This window comes from Echiichthys vipera (assembly GCF_963691815.1).
Source record: "Echiichthys vipera genome assembly, chromosome: 3".
In the NCBI taxonomy this organism is placed as follows: Eukaryota; Metazoa; Chordata; class Actinopteri; order Perciformes; family Trachinidae; genus Echiichthys; species Echiichthys vipera.
Window position 1 is genome coordinate 5,262,803 of NC_139828.1, and position 22,791 is coordinate 5,285,593.

General features: G+C 39.1%; 1 protein-coding gene across 1 annotated transcript in view; it reads right to left on the bottom strand.

The window, feature by feature from the left end:
• Positions 1-14,506, bottom strand: part of brinp3a.2 (bone morphogenetic protein/retinoic acid inducible neural-specific 3a, tandem duplicate 2) — a gene marked incomplete at both ends in the record, with an annotated part of 32,312 nt that extends 17,806 nt beyond the window's left edge. The window contains 2 exons of the mRNA XM_083940185.1: positions 370-560; positions 14,286-14,506. Of these exons, the coding sequence (XP_083796311.1) occupies positions 370-560; positions 14,286-14,506 (412 nt within the window). The remainder of the gene's footprint in view (positions 1-369; positions 561-14,285) is intronic.
• Positions 14,507-22,791: the final 8,285 nt, after the last annotated feature.

Consider the following 22,791-nt stretch of genomic DNA (forward strand, 5'->3'; position numbering starts at 1 on the left):
TATTCCCCAAGGACGGTAAAAAAAGGATAAGTCACTGCGGCATGTCATTGGTTTACAACACCTTTACAGAACAGTAAAATCTGGTCTGCAGTTGCCAAAGGGCTCATTTGCTGGCACACTATCATAGATCATGGGAATGATTGATTGTATTTATAGTATATGAAAAATGTGGATTTTTATATATCCGCCATACATTTGAACTTTCCCAAAAAGTTTTGTCAGACAGAGCAACCAAAGAGCACCTGAGCGAGAAACACATTACTAGAGCCACCTAACTCTTCAACATAGCAGTTCCAGTTACATTGTGCATGTCATACCCCAAAGCTCAGAGACGTGTCTCAGCCTCCTTCAGTAAGCCTTGTTGTTTACCTCCCAGTGTAGCTGACAACAGGAAGTGAGTCCCATACTTCCTGATCAGATTGTCAGTGATCATCTGGGTGGTGGGCCTGCGGCCCAGCAGTCGGATGTTCCTGATGAACTCAGGAGTCAGAGGTAACGAAGACTCCAAGAAATCTCTCCTTTCCACTGCCAGGTTGTTCACCTTCCATCTCCCAAACTCCCTGGATTAAAACAGTGGAGGTTGGTTAAGAGTCATGAGTCAAAAGGTTATGAGAACTTAAATAATAGATCAATTTATAAGTCTATGAAAAGAAATACAACATTTTAAAAATCATTTATTAAGTAATTTGTTGAACCAAACATGTTCCACATTCACTGGCTCCACAGCCAATCCTCTTTGGGATTGGACTGTTGGTTGAACTAAACAAGCAATTTAAAAAATAGTACTTGCCATTTTTTTATTTCAGCTTTTCCTAGAATTTGGATATTGTATGAATAAACGGAATTATTAATTTGCCTAAACATAATCAACAGATGAATTCCTCATAAAAACAATCATCAAATAAACATCATCAGCCCCAATAGCAACGCAAAATAAGTGAGCCCGCAGAGGGTGAATTCAGCTTCTCTGCATCTATAGCATCATCGTATAGGAACACCATTCACCTAAAGCTGCGTAGGTAGGCAGAATAAATAACTTAGAAGAGAGAAACAGAGAAAAAGAGGTAGAAAGCTGCAAAATTAATTCATTATGTCACTCTGTGCTTTTGCAATGTAAGAAATCCCTCGACCATGCCGACACAGTCTGACCTAAAGTTAAAGTGGATTGATGGAGAAAGAAAGAGAGAATGAGAAAAAAGAGAGAAAGCTAGTGTAAAGAAAAAAAAACATCGAGACAAAAACCTGGTATCACTTGAAACCATGATTGTCATTGTGCTCCTGCTACACAGCTGACAGATGTTTTCCTTAATAGCCCATCATGACAGAGATATACGTCGAAATGAATAAAGTGCAAGGTTGTACAAGAAATCGCCCCATTGCTCAAACAGAGAACGTATTATGTAATGAGAGAGAAACAAAGTGGGAGCAAAAATTGTATATATATAAATGGAAGCAGTGTGAACAAAAGACTCTGTCAGCCTTTGTTGCCTTTTCTTATGCTCTTCTCTTTCCCTCTGACAACCAATACTTTGCGCCTGACCTCAACCATACAGTAAGTGCAGTTTATATGCTAGAATTGTATGAATCTCTAATGCTTCATTGATTATAATATATCTGGACATGTTCATATTTGATTGCATCACATATTTGACAGCTTTTATATGACAGAAAAGTGCCACTCCAGGGAGCAGGAAGGGAGCTGAATTTGAATAAAGCTGTGTAGACTGTTAAGGCAGGACTTTATTCTTGCCTATCTGTCTTATTCAGCTTTCAAACTACTGAGGTTTTCTACGTTCATGTAAAAACCTAAAACATGCATTATGAGAAGGTAAAAAAGATGGCAGCATGGTAAACCAGGGTTTTTTTCCGGACAAAATTTGGGCCGAGGCGGGCAGGGGAGTAAAAATTTGGGGTACAGGTAACACGTGCATGGAGTGCCCAGCCATTGAATACTGAACTAATGTTATGTGCACAAAACCATGTCCAGATGACCTTTCTCATTCATGCATCTCTGTCACCCACAGCCCAAGAACCAAAACAATCGCCTTATACATATTTTATTAGTTTTATGCTCAAAAACAGGATCTGAGTTTCCTGTATAAAGCTCTAGAGAGGTTTGCTGGATAGTATCTCTGATTGCAGAAGAAAGTAGAATTTCATCAACTAAAGGAACTGCATCAAAGACAAGGAAGGAAGCACAGGAATTGTATTCTCTGATAAAAAATAATTATATGTAAACAAATGACCCTCCTTGTTAAGCAGTTGACAGACATGTAGTATTCCATGATCAACCCAATTCTTTAAAACAATGACTTGCATATAAAAGATATATCTTGGTTATTCCAAATGTAACATTTATGAGGAGAAAAATGATGTTTATACACCAGGGACCATCTTAAAAGTAACTTTTTGGAAATCAGAGACTTTTATATCTAAAAGGTGGACTGAAGAGTATGAAAATCTAAAACATTGAACGGGCTATTGCTTAGTTTTTCATAACCCCCCACTGCACACATAAAAACAGAATATTTAAACATCATATTTTTCTGTAGGCTATATGCTTTTTTTATTTGGGAGGCTTTGGATACCAGCAAGTTGGCACAGGATGGTTAAGCAGTAGCTATCTCACTCCTTGTCTGTCGAGTGAAAGGCTGCAGGGAAGGTTCAGACACAATTCAAAGACAGTTCAGAATGAGTTACATGCAATGTATATTGTGGAAAATGTGTTGCTCCTGGTAATTTGACGTTAAAGGTGTGTTGTCATGCTGAAAGTGCAGTTTCTGCCCCGCAGGAACACAATCAGCTCGTCAACTTCATTCTGCAGCCGGAGCTGAAATCAAACGCACCCCTTCTGCTACAGTCGAGTTGGTTGAACCGAGTTGAAAACAACGTCACTGAGCTTCAATAGAACTATAATGATTTTCAATCAAGATTCCAGCACAGTGGCAGACAATTTCAGCGAGACGGCTGCCTCAAAATTTATAATGCAGAAAACACCCTGTAAACTGAACTGCAGCAAAACTCAAGGAACCAAAGGAAAGGGATGTTCAATCAATAAAGACCAACCTGGAACTCTGCACACACTCTCTCTAGTATATTTTTGCAAAACATCTGCCCAAGAGAAAACTCTTTGAACTGATACAAAGTTGGTCTATAGTGGGCTACTCTACTAAAATTCATGGGGGATTTAGTGGAAGATTTTCACGGGAAGTGTCCTTTCACAGATATGTTCGTGTACTGCTGGGCTTGCAGTTTCAAACTCAGCTGAACTGAGAGAGCATATGAAATTAGACTTATATGTGTCTCTCTGTGCCCGCCTGACATGTGATCTAACAGTGCAAATTTTAGGCTGAGAGTATTGTGTGTGGAGAAGAGAGATGGATGTGCATGGCACCTTTTATCTGAATAACTCCACAAACACAAACAAGTCTGAGAGAAGTCTGCATTTTTACAATCTCCATATGATGCATTTCACTTTGGTGAATTAAAATCCTTCCTTATTTGCTGTTTTGATTCGGAACGAGATTGATCGAAGACATTACAATGGTAAATCACTATTCATTACACACTTTAGTGGACATAATGTTGCATTTATGGCAGTTGATATGGGAACACAGAGTACATTGGCACCCTCTCAGTAATGTTGATGGCAGAAAGTAACTCATTTTATCATTTTCATTTTGATCTGAGACACTAATGACTGTGAAGCTTTGAAGAATTTTCACGAGTGTGAAGTTAATCACCAAAGGAGCAAAAGCAAAGATAAAACTTCTTCTACAAGGCTGACACAATATTAAGACTTGAGATACTACTACTACACAAGTCTAGCTTTACATGCAGCTCTGTGTGGATGTATTAAGGTGCTGGGGTAAATGCTAATGCTAACATGGCGGCATGCATACAATTGCAATGATATTAAGCAGATATAATATTTACGGTAGATGTAGTTAGTTTGGTTTCGTTATGTTATTATGCATTAACATTAACATTTGCTAATTAACAGGAAGGTGATTAGTTTTGCAGGAATGTGGGCATCAACCAAAGTATTTAAAAACTGCAATGTTGATCTGATTATTGCAAGGGTTGGGAAGTTGAGGGATCAGGTGAAGGTCAACGGATCACCAAAATCTTTATATTATGTTCCAAATTATGGCAATCCATTCAATGGAAAGCCAATCTTTAAATGAATGCAGACAATTTCAGTCTGCAAGATTGACTGAAAGACATTTACATCCCAAGAGCTATATCACTATGTAATATTACCAGTGAAACAGAACTTGCTATTCAACAGGCTGATAGGAAGCTAAATGGGAACCATGGAAACTGTAGACTTAACCTTGTGTCTATGGATGCCAGTTTCCAATCACACACACAGTTGCCAGTCGTTGCCTTCACATTTGAAGTCGACTGCAATGCCCGGTTGTTTAGATCAGTACCTCCCAAAGAAAAATTCCATGAACCCATTTTGATGATAGTGCTTCTCACCAGAGCAGACGAGGCTAAAAGTTGTACTCTGACCACGTTTAACCTGCTGTCATAACAAATTGGATAAAAGAACCAACGGCAAAACTTTTTATGACTAAGGCAGCACAAGATCAAAAATGTAAGGTCAAAGCAGTTTGCTCTACAGAAAATATGCTCTCAGAAGGGAGCATACACCTTAGTAATCCCAAATTTGTACCTTTGCTTTGGACTTAAAGGCCCTCGAACAAAAATATGTCATATACAATAAAAAAGGTAATGACATTTATTTCCACCCACCAATGTGATTTGAACAATATAAAGACAATCTGGGACAGTTGTTCCATTTTCAAGCATTTATTTTAGCTGATGATGAGATTGTTCTCTCAATTACAGTTTCACTTTCAACTTTCAAGCAAACATGGATGAGAAGTCCTTAAGGTTGCTGTTGTTGTGGAAATCTACATTTCAATGACAAGTGGGCACCCTCCAGCTGCTGTTTCCAAGGTTATTTTATAATCTCATTTGTTAGGTTGTTGGCTTATGTTGAAGGCCCCTTTGTCAAACCTGACAACCACAGTAATTGGGAAAGTCAGTAATATACAAAGGAAAAAATGTGTTTTGTCTAATTTGATGTTGATTGCTGCTAATTTAGCACAATTATGTAACGTGGAAATACAACATTTTTCTACACTATCAATGCTATCACTATCAATGCTTATTATGTGTTTTATGTTTCCTTAAAAGAAAAATACTTTACCTTTAATTCAATTTATATGCATCTTAATTATTTTTAATTAAATCACAAATGTAATTGTTGGTGCCGTACCTCTCTCTTTATATATATCTATATATAGATATATATAACATTCCTATGTGTCTTTTCAGAATTCAGTAGAAGAAGAAATGGAGAGAAACCATTAAATGAGACACTACATCAATACTAATGTTTAAATTGAGACTGTTTATAAAGGTTTCACCCACATACAGTATCTTGTCTTGTATATATCTTACTTCCAGGTTTTCAGAAACAATATTATTAAAATCAACTTGTTTTATAACAGTGAAAATGGCCAGCTATGAAAGGGCAGCTGAAGGAACAAGTGTAAGCACATCCAGGCAAAAATAGTCAGATATAAGACAAAAAAATATTTCTACTGCAGAGCACAAAGGAGGGTTCATCCTAGCCTAACTATGAAAGGGCACTAGTTTATACTTTTTCCCCCCATCATAGTTTATACATTTTATAGTTCATAGTATTTGCACTGTAAAATAAAAGAATGCTCTTTGACATTTCATTTCAGAGGCTTAAAGGACATAAAGGTTTTTAGTTTATTCGACTCCCAAAAAACAGTTTACTTTTGTCTCTGTCTAAAAAACTATATCCTTTCATGAAATATTTTGTAACAAAAGTGATCTCTCATAAACGTAAGAGCTGCAGGGCTCATCCACCCTTTCATCAAGAGCTAGAGGAAGTGAGAATAACGCAAATGTTAATGAAGGCAATTTATTTGTGGATCGATATTAATGTGAAATCATGATGGTAAATTAACGAAACATAAGAATGCCCACCTACGGAGAAATAACCTGTTTCAGCATCTGTAACCAGAATTAGCTAAATATACTTGCAAAAAAACGAAGACACAGTTTGAAGACCATAACTATCTTTGATGGTTAAAGAAAAAAACTCTGATATTAGGCCATGGGCGAGATTGTATTTATTTTTGCAAGCACTTTCCCTCTGTCACAAATCCACATAGCACTGAATATATGAAGAGACAGCTATGAAGTCACGGGCAGATATCACAGATGTAATTTTAACGGATCGGTCGTGATTACTTTGAAATTTCTGACGGAGGCAATAGGAGTATGGTGCCAATTTTTGCTATCCGCCTGGCACTGCCCCCAATTTACTCACATAATCATGCTTATATGAGAAGAGAGGAACGGGAAAAAATGTTCCTCAATGAGCCGTCTGCCTTTTCAGAGAGCACTCTATTCGTTTTTAAAAGTTTTTTGAAGAGCTACGTCCTGATGCTTTAGAAAGAAACCAAAATAACCTCTTTCTGCGCGGACATGAAAACCGCAAAGGAGCCCCGCCGAAATGAACAAGACTAATTGCCTTGACTAAGACATTATTTTGGTCAGATTACATTGTGTGACAAGAAAATAAACATTCTGTGAATTTATGTGAACTGTATTATTCGATCAGTCAAATGCTTTCTCTCTTCAGCATAAAAGCTTGACTGCTGTAATCAGAAGAGGTTGAACAACCTTGGCTGCTCTTGATGGATGGAGGGAGTGTGGCCTTTTGAAAGGGTATATATCACATTAAACAAGGAGTAATGAGGAAAGCTCAAACACCCAGATGTTTGAATGATACACAGTGAAAATCCCAGAGAATTCAAACTGCTGCATGCAAAAGTTAGAATACGCTTTTGGCAGAGAACTGCAGCTAACATCGATTTCAATTTAACGTATACAATCATGAACCAAGACACTGATTCACACAATATTAAACAGAAATTGTAGGCAGAGAGTTGGAAGTAAACATAATAGTGTTAAATGGATATGTGGTACTTGCTGACCTTTTTGCTGACACTGTAGTATTCAGACAAAGCCTTTGACTAATCTCTTGCTCAGATATATCTAGTGTAGCTATTAATCTTCACCTCATTTCATGCCATACAAATAAATGACCTCTTCAAATGGGACACTGTGTCTCTCGAGTTGTGCTTTGCTGCTTGCCGCAGCACGTTCTGTAGAGTAATACACAGGGAGGGAGCACAAGAAAGAGAGAGAGAGGGGGGGGCGGAGGAAAGGTATAGAAAGAGCATTCGCAAATCCCTGCTGTCGTTCGTTTCCTCAGTTATCGTTGACTGTGATAAGCTAGCCCCGTCTTATCTTAAACCCCGAAAGGCCAAATGGTTCATCCTGCAGGGAGAGGAGCAAACGAAATGGGTTTCACCACGGAGTCGACTTCAGGGGCTGCAATCTTCCCTACAACCAGCTATGTCATTATTATTATCAATTTCATTGCTCCTTTTCGCCAAGGTACATCAGTTTAATCAGTTTAACACTTTGAATGCTACCATAGCCAAGTTGTTTGAGTTGTCAAATTTTCTCCAAATTCATAGTGGAGCCTTTTTCTTGGCTGGCTCATCATGTACTGTACTGTGAATAAGAAAAGTGCTGACAGCCTTGTAACTAAGTATTACATAATTCATTTAATTTATGTTATTTTATACTTCTAGTCCACTACATATCAGTGGGAAATACTGAAATTCACCATTTAATAATGTCATATGTTCCAGGGGTAATGTTTCTGCAGAAAAAGTACTTTTGTATTTCATACTTAAAATATGTTAAGTGACTTTTATTTGCATGTTTTTCAGATTGAAGCATTTCTAGATTGTGCATTGGTACTTGTTACTTAAGGCTGTCGAATCTTGCCACTCTACTTCTGTTACTTGCCAGCATGTGGCCTAATGTTTAAGCAGTTTAATAATATGAAACGAGATTTCTGGATTTTCCAGTTAAATTCTGTTTCTAATATAATCTTATCCCGTAGAAAATCAACACATGCATTATACAAATTCAATATGCTCAGAACATGGCCGAATACACATCAACACTGCTGCCTTCACCCTGGTGAATATGGCTGCTTTCCCTTGGCAGTGTTTCATGTGGACAGGTGGCTAAGGCGGAAGGCCCACATTGTGTTTGCACTGGAAGCAATGGGAATGCTGTCAGTTGAATCACTACAACACACACAGACACAACAACAAAAACCCTCTTTCATTTCATTCAGACGACTAAAATAAATTTCTTCATATTCAATCAGTAAGAGAGGCTGGGGATTAGGTAGGGGGCTAACATGGTGGGAATTTATTACTCCACCATTGCTGAGGTAGCTCAAACACTGTAACTTGAATCACAGATTCTGGTGATCCATCTTCTCCTGTCATTGAGCATTTATCAGGATTTAGCAGAGATCTGGACTACACATGAGGAAGACCAGACCAGAAAATAACATTGTCACTTTTAATCACCTATGCTCTCTCTTCTGCACAAACTGATGTTCCTCACAACCTAAAATGAACAGACAATTATATTTTTATAACATACACAAGTTTAAGATCTATCTGTCCACAACACTTTTCTTTGATCTAAGCAATATGGCCACTGGCACTTATCCATGCAAGTCCCTCACATTAAAAGAAACACAATGTGTATTCAGCACAGCAACCGCTAAGACAAAGAGATGCTTGCAGGTGCAAATCATTCTGTGTCATTGTGCCTTGTTGGCTCTATAACTGTAGTTAACATTTTGGTATAACATATTGTGACACTTTGGAAGCCAAAAAAGCTGTTTAAGGTTTATGAATCTAAAGCTGCTGTCTCACTACCATGCATGCATCTGTATCATAAATTACATCATAATGTGACAAAGTTGTAAGCAGTCAAAGTAAGCAAAAGCAGGTCACAAAAAACATAAATTGAAGGGTCCTTTTCAATTTTTTTTTGGCATGGAATTAAGTCAGCAAGATTAAGTGTCAATGGCCATGCTGGAAGCTCTACGAGGTTGTACTTTGAGCTAAATGCTATGATCACAATAGCAACGCTAACATGCTGATGATCAAAGGGTATAATGTTCACAATGTAGCCCTAGTTCCACTTAGTTTTTAGTGTATTCAGCATGCTAACATTTTTTAAGTAGCAATAACCACAACGCTTATCAAAGTTACTTTGCAGGCATTTGGTCATACATTAAAGTATTGGACAAAGTACAAATTTGAACTGATTTATTTAAAGCTAAGGAATTACCAAAGTTATTCTAACTCATCCTGGGGGAGACATTAATAATGTAGCTGAATCACATTTAATGATAATAAATCCAATATTTTGGCCATTTTACCCAAGACCACAATGGTCATTCATGGTCTCAAGAGGATTAATCCTCTGGAGACCATGAATGACCATACAAAATCTGATATTTATTGAGCCTGTGAATGTTCTTATTTGTCCAGTTCATTGTTATCCCTAAAGCAATTTCAGTCAAAAGCAACAGGACTTGGTTATTTGTCTATGAAGACGTTTCACCTCTCATCCAAGAGGCTTCATCAGTTCATGTACGCATCTGACCAGGCTGGGACTGGTCCAACTATCTGTTGTGGAGATCCATGTATTTAACCTTTCAAAAGGCCGATGATGTCATTGGAACCCTTTGTGCCCCACGTGTCAACGACCGCCGTTGGAGTGACAGTTGTTGGTGGGAAGTAGGTTTTGACTTTGTTTCTCTACTTTTGCATAGACTGCTGCTTTTACTCCTCTTTCAAACCATCTGTCCTCTCTGTCCAAGATTTGGACATTGTTGTCATCAAAGGAGCGGGCTTTCTCCTCCGCAGAGTCCAGGCCTGAGGAGTTAGCTATCATGTGTTGGGCCGTGCGTTTATGTAGTGGTTGTTTTGTTTCTCCAATGTAGAGATCTTTGCATTCCTCGTTACATTGGACAGCATACACCAAATTGCTTTTGTGGGTGTGGGGTGTTCTGTCCTTGGGATGTACTAGTCTCTGAGTGTGTTACAGGGTTTGAAATACACAGGGATGCAGTGTTTGTTGAAGATCCTCCTGAGTTTCTGATACCCCAGCTACATACGGGATGGCTATGTTGTTTCTCTTGTTTTCTTTTTCTTTTTTTCAACCACTTTGGTTTTCTTTCTGGAAGCAAAGAAGTTTTCACGAAGGTCCAGCTGGGGTAACCACAAGTTGTGAGGGCGCCTCTCAGGTGCTTGCATTCTTCCCCTTGGGCCTGTGAGCTGGTGGGTACGTTATCAGCTCTGTGTTGCAGGGTTCTGATAACTCCAAACTTGTGTTCCAGGGGGTGGTGAGAGTCAAACAGTAGATGTTGATCTGTGTGAGTGGGTTTTCTGTATACCCCAATGTGGAGGCTCCTGTCATTCTCCATATGGACATCACAGTCTAAGAAAGGCAAATTATTGTCCTTGACCTCTTCTCTGGTGAACTTGATGTTTCTGTCCACTGAGTTTATATGTTTGGTAAAAGTTTGCACCTCTTTGAATTTGATTTTAACCCATGTGTTGTCCACATATCTGAACCAATGTCGCGGTGTTATTCCTTCGAAGTAGTGAAAGCCTTGTCCTCTACCTCCTCCATGTATATATTTGCCACAATAGGGGATAGTGGTGAACCCATGGCACAGCCATGTTTTTGTCTGTAAAAAGTGCCATTTAATTGGGAATATATGGTGATATGTCTTGAGATATTGCCTGGAACAAAGTGGTAGACCAACCGACTGCCATCTATCAATGCTACTAGTCTGGCTAAAAACCTGATATGAGACCGTAATGGGTACTCTATTTACAGTGGTTACACTTTTATGCTCTATATGGAATCAAACTTTAGCGAGGCAGATTAACTAGTGAGAAATTGCCTTCAGTTGCCTGCAGCATTAACAAATTGAATAAAAGTGAGAACCACAGTGAAAACTGAGCAATTAACGGGGCTGAATCAAGGGAAAATGTGTCTCTTATGACTTGTGCTGAGACCAATACTTTTTTCGGATATTTTAAACAGCGGCTTAGGAAAAATGTCCCAAGGATGAAAAACTTCCCTCACCAGCCTATTTACTACAAGGAGCAAATTGGAGATGCAAAAACCTCTGAGGGAAGTTTTGGAGAAGAGACCAAACAAAGCGTGATCAGTGAGAATGTAACGTTGAGATGTTGAGCGGTAGTGCTTAGGGAGTCTGCTCTAAAACACTCACCTCAACCCTCTTCAGAGCACCTGCAGACTCCCCTGTGGTTTAGGAAATCTGCTGTTGTTCATTGTGCCTGAAGTGGCTCTTATATCAAATAGGAAGCAGCTTTCTTTTGATGAAGTTAAAGGGTGGGTCTGTCCTACATGCTCTAGTTTGTAGAAGAAACTTATTGCAGGTAACCACAAGGGTCCCATTGTTTAATACATCATGTGTTGATGCACAGTAAGGCTTATTGACACTATATGTACTGTAATTTGCATTGTCCGTATTGTAAAACTACTCTTGAAACTAGTGGTCACATTCATTTTGAAATGTTGCAAAAAAGAAATGTTTGTGCAGACTTTGCAAACTTGATTTAATTCAGGCACGGTTTGCATTGTACAGCTGCTTAAGCACTGCTGCATCCAGAGGGTTCGGGATATTTTGTAAAACTAGAAGTAAAAACTTTAGTTTGTATCATTCTGCTGATAATCAAATGAAACAGTCTGAGCTGTGAGCAGTTCCAACAAAGGCTATTGTTTCCTTATCGGACGTAGTTCTACCTGTGGGGAGAAGTGACAAGTAGACATTTATTTGCCTTTTTTTAAGAAATGGCAGAAAGGTTGGAAATAGCTGCCACAGTGAATTGCTTCCTCTTCCTGTCTGAACACAAGGGTTGGAGCTTGATTTGAAAATTTAAGGACCACTGTTACACAGCAGAAGCATTGCTATGGAGTTCTGAAATATCACAGTGGGCCCACTTTCTTCAATAAAACAACCCTACTGAATTTTTTATGAGCTGGCTCCAGGTGTGAACTGCCAAAATCATCACCACATTTCACCCCATCAACACCAACACTGAAAGAGAGCTATTATTTACTAAAACAGAAAAAAAGAAGCTTCCACACAGCCGTATTCCTCCCATCGTCGTCAGATTTCTTTCTGAAATTGAATGGGACTGAATCCAAGCGAATTCAATTTAGGAAGATTTACAAGCTATTTACTTTTTAGGTTAGTTTTTCCTTTTAATATCTTCACTATTAATCAATGCAGCATTGTGGTAATCTAGAGAGCCTCAAACACAACCTTGTAGCTGACAGAGGCCTCTCAGGGGATTCTGTGATAATGCAGAGTAATAAGTACTAAGAGCTCACTAATCACTTGGCCACATGATAAGACTATTAATCTTGCCGCCCATGCAGCTCAGCTCCAACGGATCGCTGCCTTTTGCCAGAGAAGAAAATACAAAAAAGCTTTAACGCGGCAACCGATCACAGAGGCCATAAAGCATCCTCGCAGGGATCCATAGATGTCAGGAACCCTGTCTATTTATTTCCAGAGGCCTGGACAACATCCTCCTAAATGATGACGGATATGATTCATGACACAATCTCCGCTAATTCGGTTGCATGCCGATAACTGAGACTGTGTTGCTGTCATGACAAATCATATTTTTATTCCCAGATGCTAATCAACATACATCACTTGACCACCTGAGCAGTTGACTCTGAGGGTTTGGGAGAGAGCAGAATGGGATGTACAGCCAGGAGATGGAAACAAGGCTGAATTATATACACACATCATGAGTCCATAGGTGTCAGGTACCTTGTGAACATCGACTGAGAGAAAGTTTTTCTGCATGACAACGGGCTACTACATTCTGCCTCCTATATAGCCATCAATAGCATTTTCATAAAGCATATTGTCCACTGTCCACTTATACCGGAAACCATGTTGATGTGACAATGAAAAAGTTATCAAGGACAAGTAAATGGTCTGCTAATAAACCACACTCTACAGCACCTTATCACATTTTGTTTTTAGAATAAACACCCTTGGAATGACCTTCTCTCAGAAACCAAGATGTATTACAGATATATTATACATTTGAAAGTTACTTGAATGGAGAGGGATAAAGGTTCACTCCCTTTTCTATTATTTTATTGAACTTCACCTGATTTATTTCATTACAAGCAACATCAGTTTCACTAGAGTGCTTTAATAAGCTCCTTACCTGACATGAATAATAAGGCTTAGGTGGGCTTAAGGGTGCTGAAGTTCACAGTTCACATTAATTATGATGAACACCATAATAACTGACTGTTAGGTGTGTCGTACTTACAAAAAATATTCAATATTAAAGAAAATATGGAGGAGTTCTCTCATCCGCCATCCACAAATGATGCTGCATCATTAGCTTTATTATAAAATTCCCTGTACAGAACATTTTCCCCAAAACTAGCATAAAGACATAAACACAATGAAATAAATGTTAATCGTAGATAATCACTGCAGTGACTGTGCTGATAGCTGTATTGGAGTTCCTTAGCCTTTAGGCAGCTGTGATTGTGAACAGTTAACTGTGTCATCGCTAACTCCGTTTAAAGGAATAGTTCATGGGACATCTGCCACTCTTATATGTGTGTGGTGAATATAAAGCTGTTTAATTCATACCAAAAAAAAGTGTAAATTGGTTGTGTGTCTGACTATTTCTATTACAGATTAAATGAAAAAGAAAGTGAGCCAGGCCAGGCAAGTTTCCAGTCTTTATCTTTAGAGAGCTTCACATTTACCGCACGGACACAAAAGTGCTATTGACCTCAGTCCAGAGTGTTTCCCAAAAATACTGAACTATTCCTTGATTAAACATGTCCCAGTAGCATGTTAGCTCACAAACAATGTGAGAAATCCAATGTTTGCAGTGGCTGGGGGCATCTTCACAACACCACAGAATTTTTGCTGACGCTCAAATCACAAATGAGCTGTTTGTTCATGTTAAATGAGCTGAGTCATACACTGCAGTACACTAAGTACTTTTAAGTACTGGCTGTAGCTGAGGACAAAATACTGTGACTTTGTGAGCAATACTAATCTTAATATGTTAACACATACATTTAATTACATTATGTATGTGGCCTTTATTTACACACAGCCAATATTTTAAAGGACAATGGAGACGGTTTGATGTGGTTGCTGGGAGATTTGTCATTCATACAATATGAGTGGTATTATAGCAGAACAAACGCTGTATGAAGTGTCTCGTCACCATGCTCTCAAGACTCACCTGTATATCTTGTATCTGGTGGAGAAGCCTTGTCGGTTCTTCTCCACAAAGTCAATGTACTCTGGGGAGTGGTGGAAAGGCCCTTTATCAGACAGGAGCCAGTCCAGAGGGCCCCCAGGCTTTTCATTGGGGAGGCTGGCCGTTGCTGCTGCTGCTGTTAACGCAGTCCGTAAACAAACCCAGCAGTGAAGGCTGAGACTGACGACGCCCCATAGAGCCATCAGAGATGGAAGGAGCGAGGGAGGGATGAGGTTGGTTGGGGGGAGGAGGCGTTCAACGGCCAAAGCCACTTGTGGTTAACTGGCTCCTCCACTGGGATGACCGGGGGACCTGCATCACCTCAACGGCCCCCGAACACCTACAGTAAAACACAAACATACATAAGTAAACAGAGGTGGTTTCATGCACGGACATGTGACATGGTCAGTCATCATTTTAGTTATTTATCAAGCAAACGTCCACTCGCTGCGGATTCTAAAATGTGAGGATGCTGCTTTTCTCAGTTTCTTTAAAGCTGCAGTCGGTAAGTCCAGCAGATCGAGGACACATTTTGAATGTTTACAACTCTCACACCCCTCCCCTGCTACCAACAAGCTCCTCTGCGCTCTCCAATCGAGGGCTCATCACTGCGCATGTATCAGATTCCTGTGTGTGCCTGTGTCTTCTCTCATCAATAAACAGCATGGAGTACATGCTACATGGAGGTATGCTGGCTAACCTATTCATATATAACAACTGCTAACGTCATTTAGCATATGCCTAGCTTGAGGCACGTGCCTGAGATATTGCGACATGCGTGAGCAGGGATGGGGGATCTGTAGCGTGTGCACGAACTGTGCCTTAGAGTCAGCTCTGTACTGAGTGGACAGGATCATACGGGCTCTGTGGATTTTTGCAGAACAAACAATAGGCTCTACGTGCACGTAGAGGTGCATTTTTTTGTAAAACTGGATGATTTATGTTGTCCTATCGAAGCATAGTGTCGGCTTCAGTGAATATGATCAAACAAATGTTGCCGACTGGGACTTTAACATATATTTTATTGAACACTGTACTTACATGTTGTTGTAGGAACCAAACACATCAATTGAGGGTGTCAACTTATTCTAAAAGAACAACCTTGACTCAACAACTTTAAACATTGAGGCAACAATTCACACTCTCTGAAATATGTCATCTTTGTTTTGGTGCATGCTAAATAATACAATGCTGTCTTAGCTCAAACCAACACAAAGCCCTCAAGAACAGCATCACACTTGTTTTGATCCACACCACTTCATGCGCTCAAATTCAGCAGGATGTCACAAATTGAATCTCACAATCTAACCACATTCACTGGCAATAACAAACTACTACTGGTGAAAGTGAATGCCATATGCAACATTAGAATTATTGCATAATATGATGTAGAACAGAATAACAAATCAATATCTTTCTCTGGTGCCAGTTAATGAATCCAGTTGAAGACCTGATCATGTGACTCCCTGAGGTTGAGGGTTTGGAAGGCAGCAGGATGTGAAGTAAAGACAGCAAATAGAGACAGTGCCTGCACTGACTACAGCATGATTCTGTCTTGACTTGTCTCGACCAGTTTTCTTGTGAACATAGACCGTGAGAAACCTTGTCTGCCTGAAAACACGGGACAACCAATGAAGTGTTGCTGATGAATAATCATCAATAGGGTTTTTATAAAACATGTTGTCCATTGTGTGCACAGATATCAGAAATGCAGTTGTATTGAATTTCTCCCTTGCATCATTTTGATGTTACAATAAAAAAAAGTCAGCAAGTAGATAATAAAACCCCTCTGCAGCTGTAAACCCTGCTTCAGATAACCTTAACATGTGTTTTTAGACTACAATGCCCTTGGAATTTCCTTGTCCTCAACTTTAATCTGTGCCTTTACCAACAAAATGTGTGAGTTAATTTAACCAAGACAAATGAAAGTTCACTCCCTTCAATCCTTGTCTACCATTTAATTCAAATTCACCTAACTTAACAGTACCATGTTTCATTGCAAGCAATATAATTTTCACAAGAGTGCATCCATAAGGATCAGGTAAGGACATACGTATACAAAATGTGGGTGGAGTTGAGGTGGCTGTAATTCACTAACTATGAAGAACTTTGTAGAAATACTGGCTGCAGAACAGAACAACTTCAGTCACAATGCAATAAATCCATGAGTTTGGTGCCCGGGTGCATGCTAGATGCTGCATAATTAATCTATATAAACTTACAATATGTGGTTGGTTACTTTTATCATACCTTTTAATGTTTGTCTTCCACTATCAACTTAATCCGACCCAAACAATAATTAACCTTCCTCAACTTTAAAATTAAACTTTTTCCACCAGAAAGAAAAACAGACTTTAGGTTTTAATTACAAAATGTAAATGTAATTAACTCTGGGGCAACTGTGATTGGTATCGTCAACTTTAGACATTTTTTTTTTAGACCTGAGGATTTATTGATGATCTATAAAGATGAATGAACGACTGGTCAATAATAAAAGTAACAGCCAAACTCTTTAAAACTAAAATTGGTTTTCTCAGGGGCTGGTGGATATAGAAGTCGTCAAATAAAAGAAAATCACCACACTTTAAAGTTAAATGCTTTGTGCTCTGCTATGAATCAATCTTCCTTTGGGGAGAGGAGAAATTTAGATCAAAAGTATTTCACTTTTGGTATGAGTCATCACTTCCTGTGAGTTGGGATCGTCCTTCACAAGACAATACTGTAAACTTTACTTGTTCAGTCACTTTATTATCCCAGATGGGAGATTGAGTTTGCAGTTAGGTGGACGAGATTTAAAAAAAACAACACACACTGTACACAAGTACAAAAGCAATAAAAAAGAAATACAAAAATGTTTCCTGTACATACAATGTACAGATTATGTTGAGTGCACAGGAAGCAAAAGAGGTTTTACCCCTATTGCACTGAATCTGCAGCCTTTCACACACTCAAGGTGAAGGGACAGATTTAAGGCATTTCTGATGCCTTAAATTACTGATCAATACTGCACAAATCTGCCTCACTTTACAATTTACATAGATAGTCTGATATAAAAGTATTGCCTTGCAACTCAAAATTGGTAGAAGTATAATATTCTCATTGTGAATTCATCCCTTTGAGTCAGCGTATAATTGCTGTGCTGCTATCATCAAAATTGTACTCATCATACTTCAATGTCCACTTTACTGCAACACTGCAACACTGCTACTATTAGGAGTTGTACTTTCATGCAAATCAAGGAATGCATACTTTCTCCCTCTATCTCACCCACTCACACACACACACACACACACACACACACACACACACACACACTGGGAGAAAGACTTTTCCTGCTAAAAAACAAGTCTTGGTTGCTGTGTTTAATCAGACTACCTGCTGTTCAGATTGCTGTCCAGGATTCACATTAGGTTCCATCACCATCCAGAGACCCGTCAATCATCTACCCCCACAGTGATACCCCTTTACTGTGTGCGTGTGTGTGTGTGTGTGTGTGTGTGTGTGTGTGTGTGTGTGTGTGTGTGTGTGTGTGTGTGTGTGTGTGTGTGTGTTGCACTGAGGGTTTGAGTGAGTCCCGTTACAGTATTCTGATGACAATCTGTCAAGTTAACTCAGCCATATGAGCGTGTGTGGGTGTGTGCACATGTGCGTGGGTTTCCAAAATCATTACTCTCAGACAACAGCAGACAGCATGGAGAGAGCGCACAACAGCTGGAGGTAGAAAGTGCAGAAACAGATTTAACATTTAATAAATAACACTACCATATCTTGCTCCTGCATGCTCAAACATTTAAAAAGTAACTCTTAACTGTTTTTTTTCTTCCCGTGGATGATTTTAATTTAGTAGTTTTAATCAGACTTGATGTTCGGGCAATTTGGAAATTAATTTCAGTCGGACATCGCTACATAGCTCCCCACACTTGGCCTGCCTGACCCCAGTGTGTGTGGAAGAGTGTGTCTGCATTTGTATGTGTGTGTGTGTGTGTGTGTGTGTGTGTGTGTGTGTGTGTATGTGTGTGTGTGTGCATACACTATAGTAATGTTTAAGTGTGCTATTATGATAATGAGGTTTCAATGCCAATATGTGTAATTTTTACTGTTTTGACAAACAGGGTTTCTGCCAGTGTATTGCAAGCCCTGCCTGGCTTAAGCGTTAGGAATTTTTAAAAAAGATGTTTTTCAACTAAAATGTGTTATACAGCGATTATGCGGTCGAGAGAAAGATGGAGAGAAAGAGAGATGGAGTGTGTGTGTGATGGTGAAAATGAAGTAAGCGATAACAGAGCTGTGAACGTGTGTGCAGTTAAGTTAAGTTATTTGTTAGTGAATAATTGCAGGATATTCTCATTCACTGTTGGTACATATAACAAAGAAAAGTAAAGCACTGTGATTTGTATATAATCCACATACGTATGACTGTAGAAATGACATCCGGAGCACAGAAGAAAATCAGGTGGCATGCTATCAAAGCCCTGGAGTCCACGTAGGGAGGATCAGGGTGGTGGATGGGTGCCAATACACAGCACTTTTCGCCTGGGGGACCGATTATGTCCCGGAAGTACTAAGCCAAACCACAACCTTTGCTCTATCCTAACCAAGTAGCACCTTCACCTTTTGTTGCCTAAACTTAAAGGTTGAATATGTAGAATCTTAATTAAAAGCCATAAATATATATTTGTTTTTAAATAATGCACCCACGGGGTGTTTAAGGGGTAGAGAATAAAAATATTGCTTTTCCATTAAAATATAAATATATTTAGTCTGAATTAATATTTTAAAACATTTTTTTATAGGTTTGACAATGACTTTTTGTCACGTTCTGTTTCCATTGTAGCAGCCAATAGCGTTGGGCGTTGCAAGTTGCCAGGGTTGTCTGTTGTAGCTACAGAAACAAAGAATAATTTTGAGTTGAGAGCTAGCTAATGGATCACACCACTCAAAGAAAGACTTCCAGTTGAAGACTGGTTAACGTGAAAATACTGTTTTCAATTTAATTGATTAGTCAAAATTAGTGGTTACCCTGTATGATTCATCACTGACATGGTGCAGCCTGATCACTTGACACACTCTGCAACCAACCTGGCAACTCAACTGCTGGAATTATTTTTTGTTGTTGCAACTACGATCTTGAGACACTGAATGATGGTGTTCTGCTCATTCTCCATATTCAACCTTTAACTGTCACAGTCTACTTGCTGTCCCCATTTTACAGCGCTAAATAGAACGTCATATTACGTAGATATCATACAAATCTATGTCTGTCATATTTTGTAAGATATACGAACCTATTGCATAGTGTTAAATAAAATGTAATATGTTGTAAGATATCATATGGATTTTTGTGCAGAAGTTATAATACAAATCTGTTGTTGAGAATGTGTTGAGAAACCAGCTATTTTCAGCTAGGTGAGAAAACTAGCATGTTCACCAGAACTATTTTTTGTAGCCTAGTTAAGTTTTAGGTCAGCATGCAGCTAATGTAGCCTCAAACCCTCTCCCCTTAAGCAGAGATGAAAAGTGTGCTGCAGACATCTCAAAGTTATAATTTGCCTCGGGTTACTTAAATGGATTCTTTTAGACTGCAGCTCCCTGCAGCCACAAACGGCTTTATACATTTTCTTTACATATAGTACTCCCCAAGATCTGTCAACAGACCAGTGGAGTTCCCTTTAGCGTGTCCCTTTTGAATGTCATTTTCAGATCTGTCACAGCATTTGCACAAATCATTTTCAAAGATCTGTGGTGCTTGGGGAGAGGAGACAGAGACTTAATCACACTTAATATGATTAAAATAAAAAAATAAAAATCTCAGAATATTTTATATCCCAACTGTCATCACCAGACTGTAATAGTCCATTATGCTCATGCTGCCATATGATAGTCGTACTATGATCGCAATGTATGTCCCTGCCTTAACTCTACTTTAGGTCAAAAGTCCCCAGATTCAAGTGTGCAGACATAAACCTGCACAGAACAGCTACTAACAGCATGTAATAGGAAGGGATAAAGTTACCCAACAATGAAACATAGCAAATTCTCCCCAAGTCTCTCTTAACCTCTATTGTTGCTGATACAGTTAAGCAGTGAATGCATCCTTTAGCAATTTCTCCTCTCATTTCAGTAGTGTTGAACAGTGTATTTGCACACAGACAGAGCTGTCTTCCTGGCTTTTGTTATCTTCTGCCATGCTCCATGTTGGAGCACAGACTGTGTTCAACAGCAGTGAAGGAAGAGTATGTTGCACATTCTGCGTAATTTGACAAAATATGACACTGTATTATTTGGTTTATTGTTATAGAGCATCAGGTTATCAAATTCCTGTGTCTACAATGCAATAAAATTGGCCTCAAAACAGCACCATTTGTGAGCTGGATCCAAAACTACCTATCGCCTCGACTTTGCCTTGCTTTACATGCTGCATTTTGTGACCTATGTGAGAGGGGAGTGTGTGGTGTGTTAATAGCAAAATAGATCACAGAGGTCATATTAAAACACCCTTTAATCCTATCATCCTACAGGCAGCTGTCCAAAAAGCTGATGCAGGAAAACACTCTTGGTTTACCCGTGGCTCACTTGCTCTCTTTTCCTCACTCTTCTAATCTTTTTCCTTTGTCTCTCATTCCCCAAACAACCCACTCTCTTCCTCCTCTGCATTCTCAAATACCTCTAAAACCCACTTTTGACTCATATCCTGTTTTTTCCACACACTCGCTATGACAGTTCTGTCTGTAAACATTCATTGTTTTCAGACAGGTCTGCGCCAGACTTGTAATCACATTATCGCCCAAACAAAGCCATCCACTAAGCCTTTGTTATCAGCTGCCTGGAAGATATCAGATACATGCCATTTTCACTTACAAGGGCATTATGTCACATTTCCAGCCTTATGCAAACACTGCTTGTCATCAAACAACGTTAGAAATGCTCCTCCTCGAGGCAGGAAATGTTCACATAATAATGTAGAAACAACAAATCAAATGTGTGATACAACAAGGAATTTTCAATTCAAGCGGTAGGCAAGCACCCAGGCTGCAGTGAATCCACTCAAATATGATTTCTCACAACGTGGGCCACCAATAACCTGGGGCTGTTTGGGACCTCTATAAAATGAAAGCTCTGTTTGTTCCTGTGAGGTCTTCTCAATGGTATTGTGAGCAGAGTGCAAATGATGTGGGAACAGATTTTCCCACACATGAATGTATTGGGGACTTTCAGTGCCTGAACACGCAAACGCCATGAATAATATCATTGAAAAACAAGATGTGGCATTATCCATGTAGATCTTAGCTATTAAAATGACAATGTTCTTTCCTAATGTTTTCTTAATCTCATTCAGATTATAAAAACATTGCCAGGCATACTCTCAGAGCACCAAAGTAATCATAGTTTTAAGTTCAATTTAAAAAATGATATGAGCTGCAAGAAGTATTTTTCCCTTCTTTCGAAAACATCCGTTATGGGACCCTCAAGGTTTAGAAATGGCTCGCCTGCCCCCATGCACAATTGCCTCAGCCTTGTCATGTGACGCACTATTTTTCTTTCATATGTTTAAAAAATGTCCAGCACACTTGCACACTAAATGTATAACCTTTCTTTGAGCAGAGACAAAGCACAGGGATCGCTATTTATCTTTTAAATGACACGTATGACAAGGTCCTGTTTATTCCTGCAGGGAAGAAATATCCATTTGGAAGTCTTTTATGTTCTGCCACTTCGATAGAGGAAGGAGGGTGTTAAACAAATGGCCATGCGAGTGAGGCACAGCCAACGGTGGATCAAACTCTACAACATTTTTACGCCCATTGCCCGTCAAAGTGGCAGGCTATATTCAGTAAGCGCCGCTGAATATCAAATACTTCAGCTGTAAATGTGCTTAACAAGTCGGCTGCGATGACACCTGTCCTCTGCAAAGGTTTAGTGTCTTGTCGTTACTTGACCAAAAGGCCCAGCAGATCAATGACAGAGCAAAAAGTGCTGTGTATCACTACTGTTTTTTTTTGTTTGTTTCTAATGACTTTTACTTTTTAATTAAAGCGTAAATTCGGAAAAATAATAAGCATAAATAAAGTTAAGACAATGGCCAAAAGAAAAAAGATATTGCCCCCTAAAATTGGAAATGTACGTTGTTATCGCCTACATATCCGTTTAATCACCGAGCCCAAGTCTGCAGACAATATGTCAGGGTCACAAGTGCAGCCAGCGAATATCCAGATAAAAGATAATAGATATCAAGGCCAAAGACTTACTCTTCTGGCTGCCGGTCATCGTTTACAGTCGAATTAGCAACTTGAGACGTGAGGATGGAGTTCAAGCTAAGAGACGACTAATCTTTAATCCCAGATATCTGTATATGAATGGAGAAATTTAAAATAATAAGCTTATGAAAAGCTAATTTGTCATCACATGATGACCGATGGGTTGCCAGATTGCCTTTGCCTAGTGTCGCATTGTCAGTCCATACTCCATCTTTTCATTCTGGGACAAACGC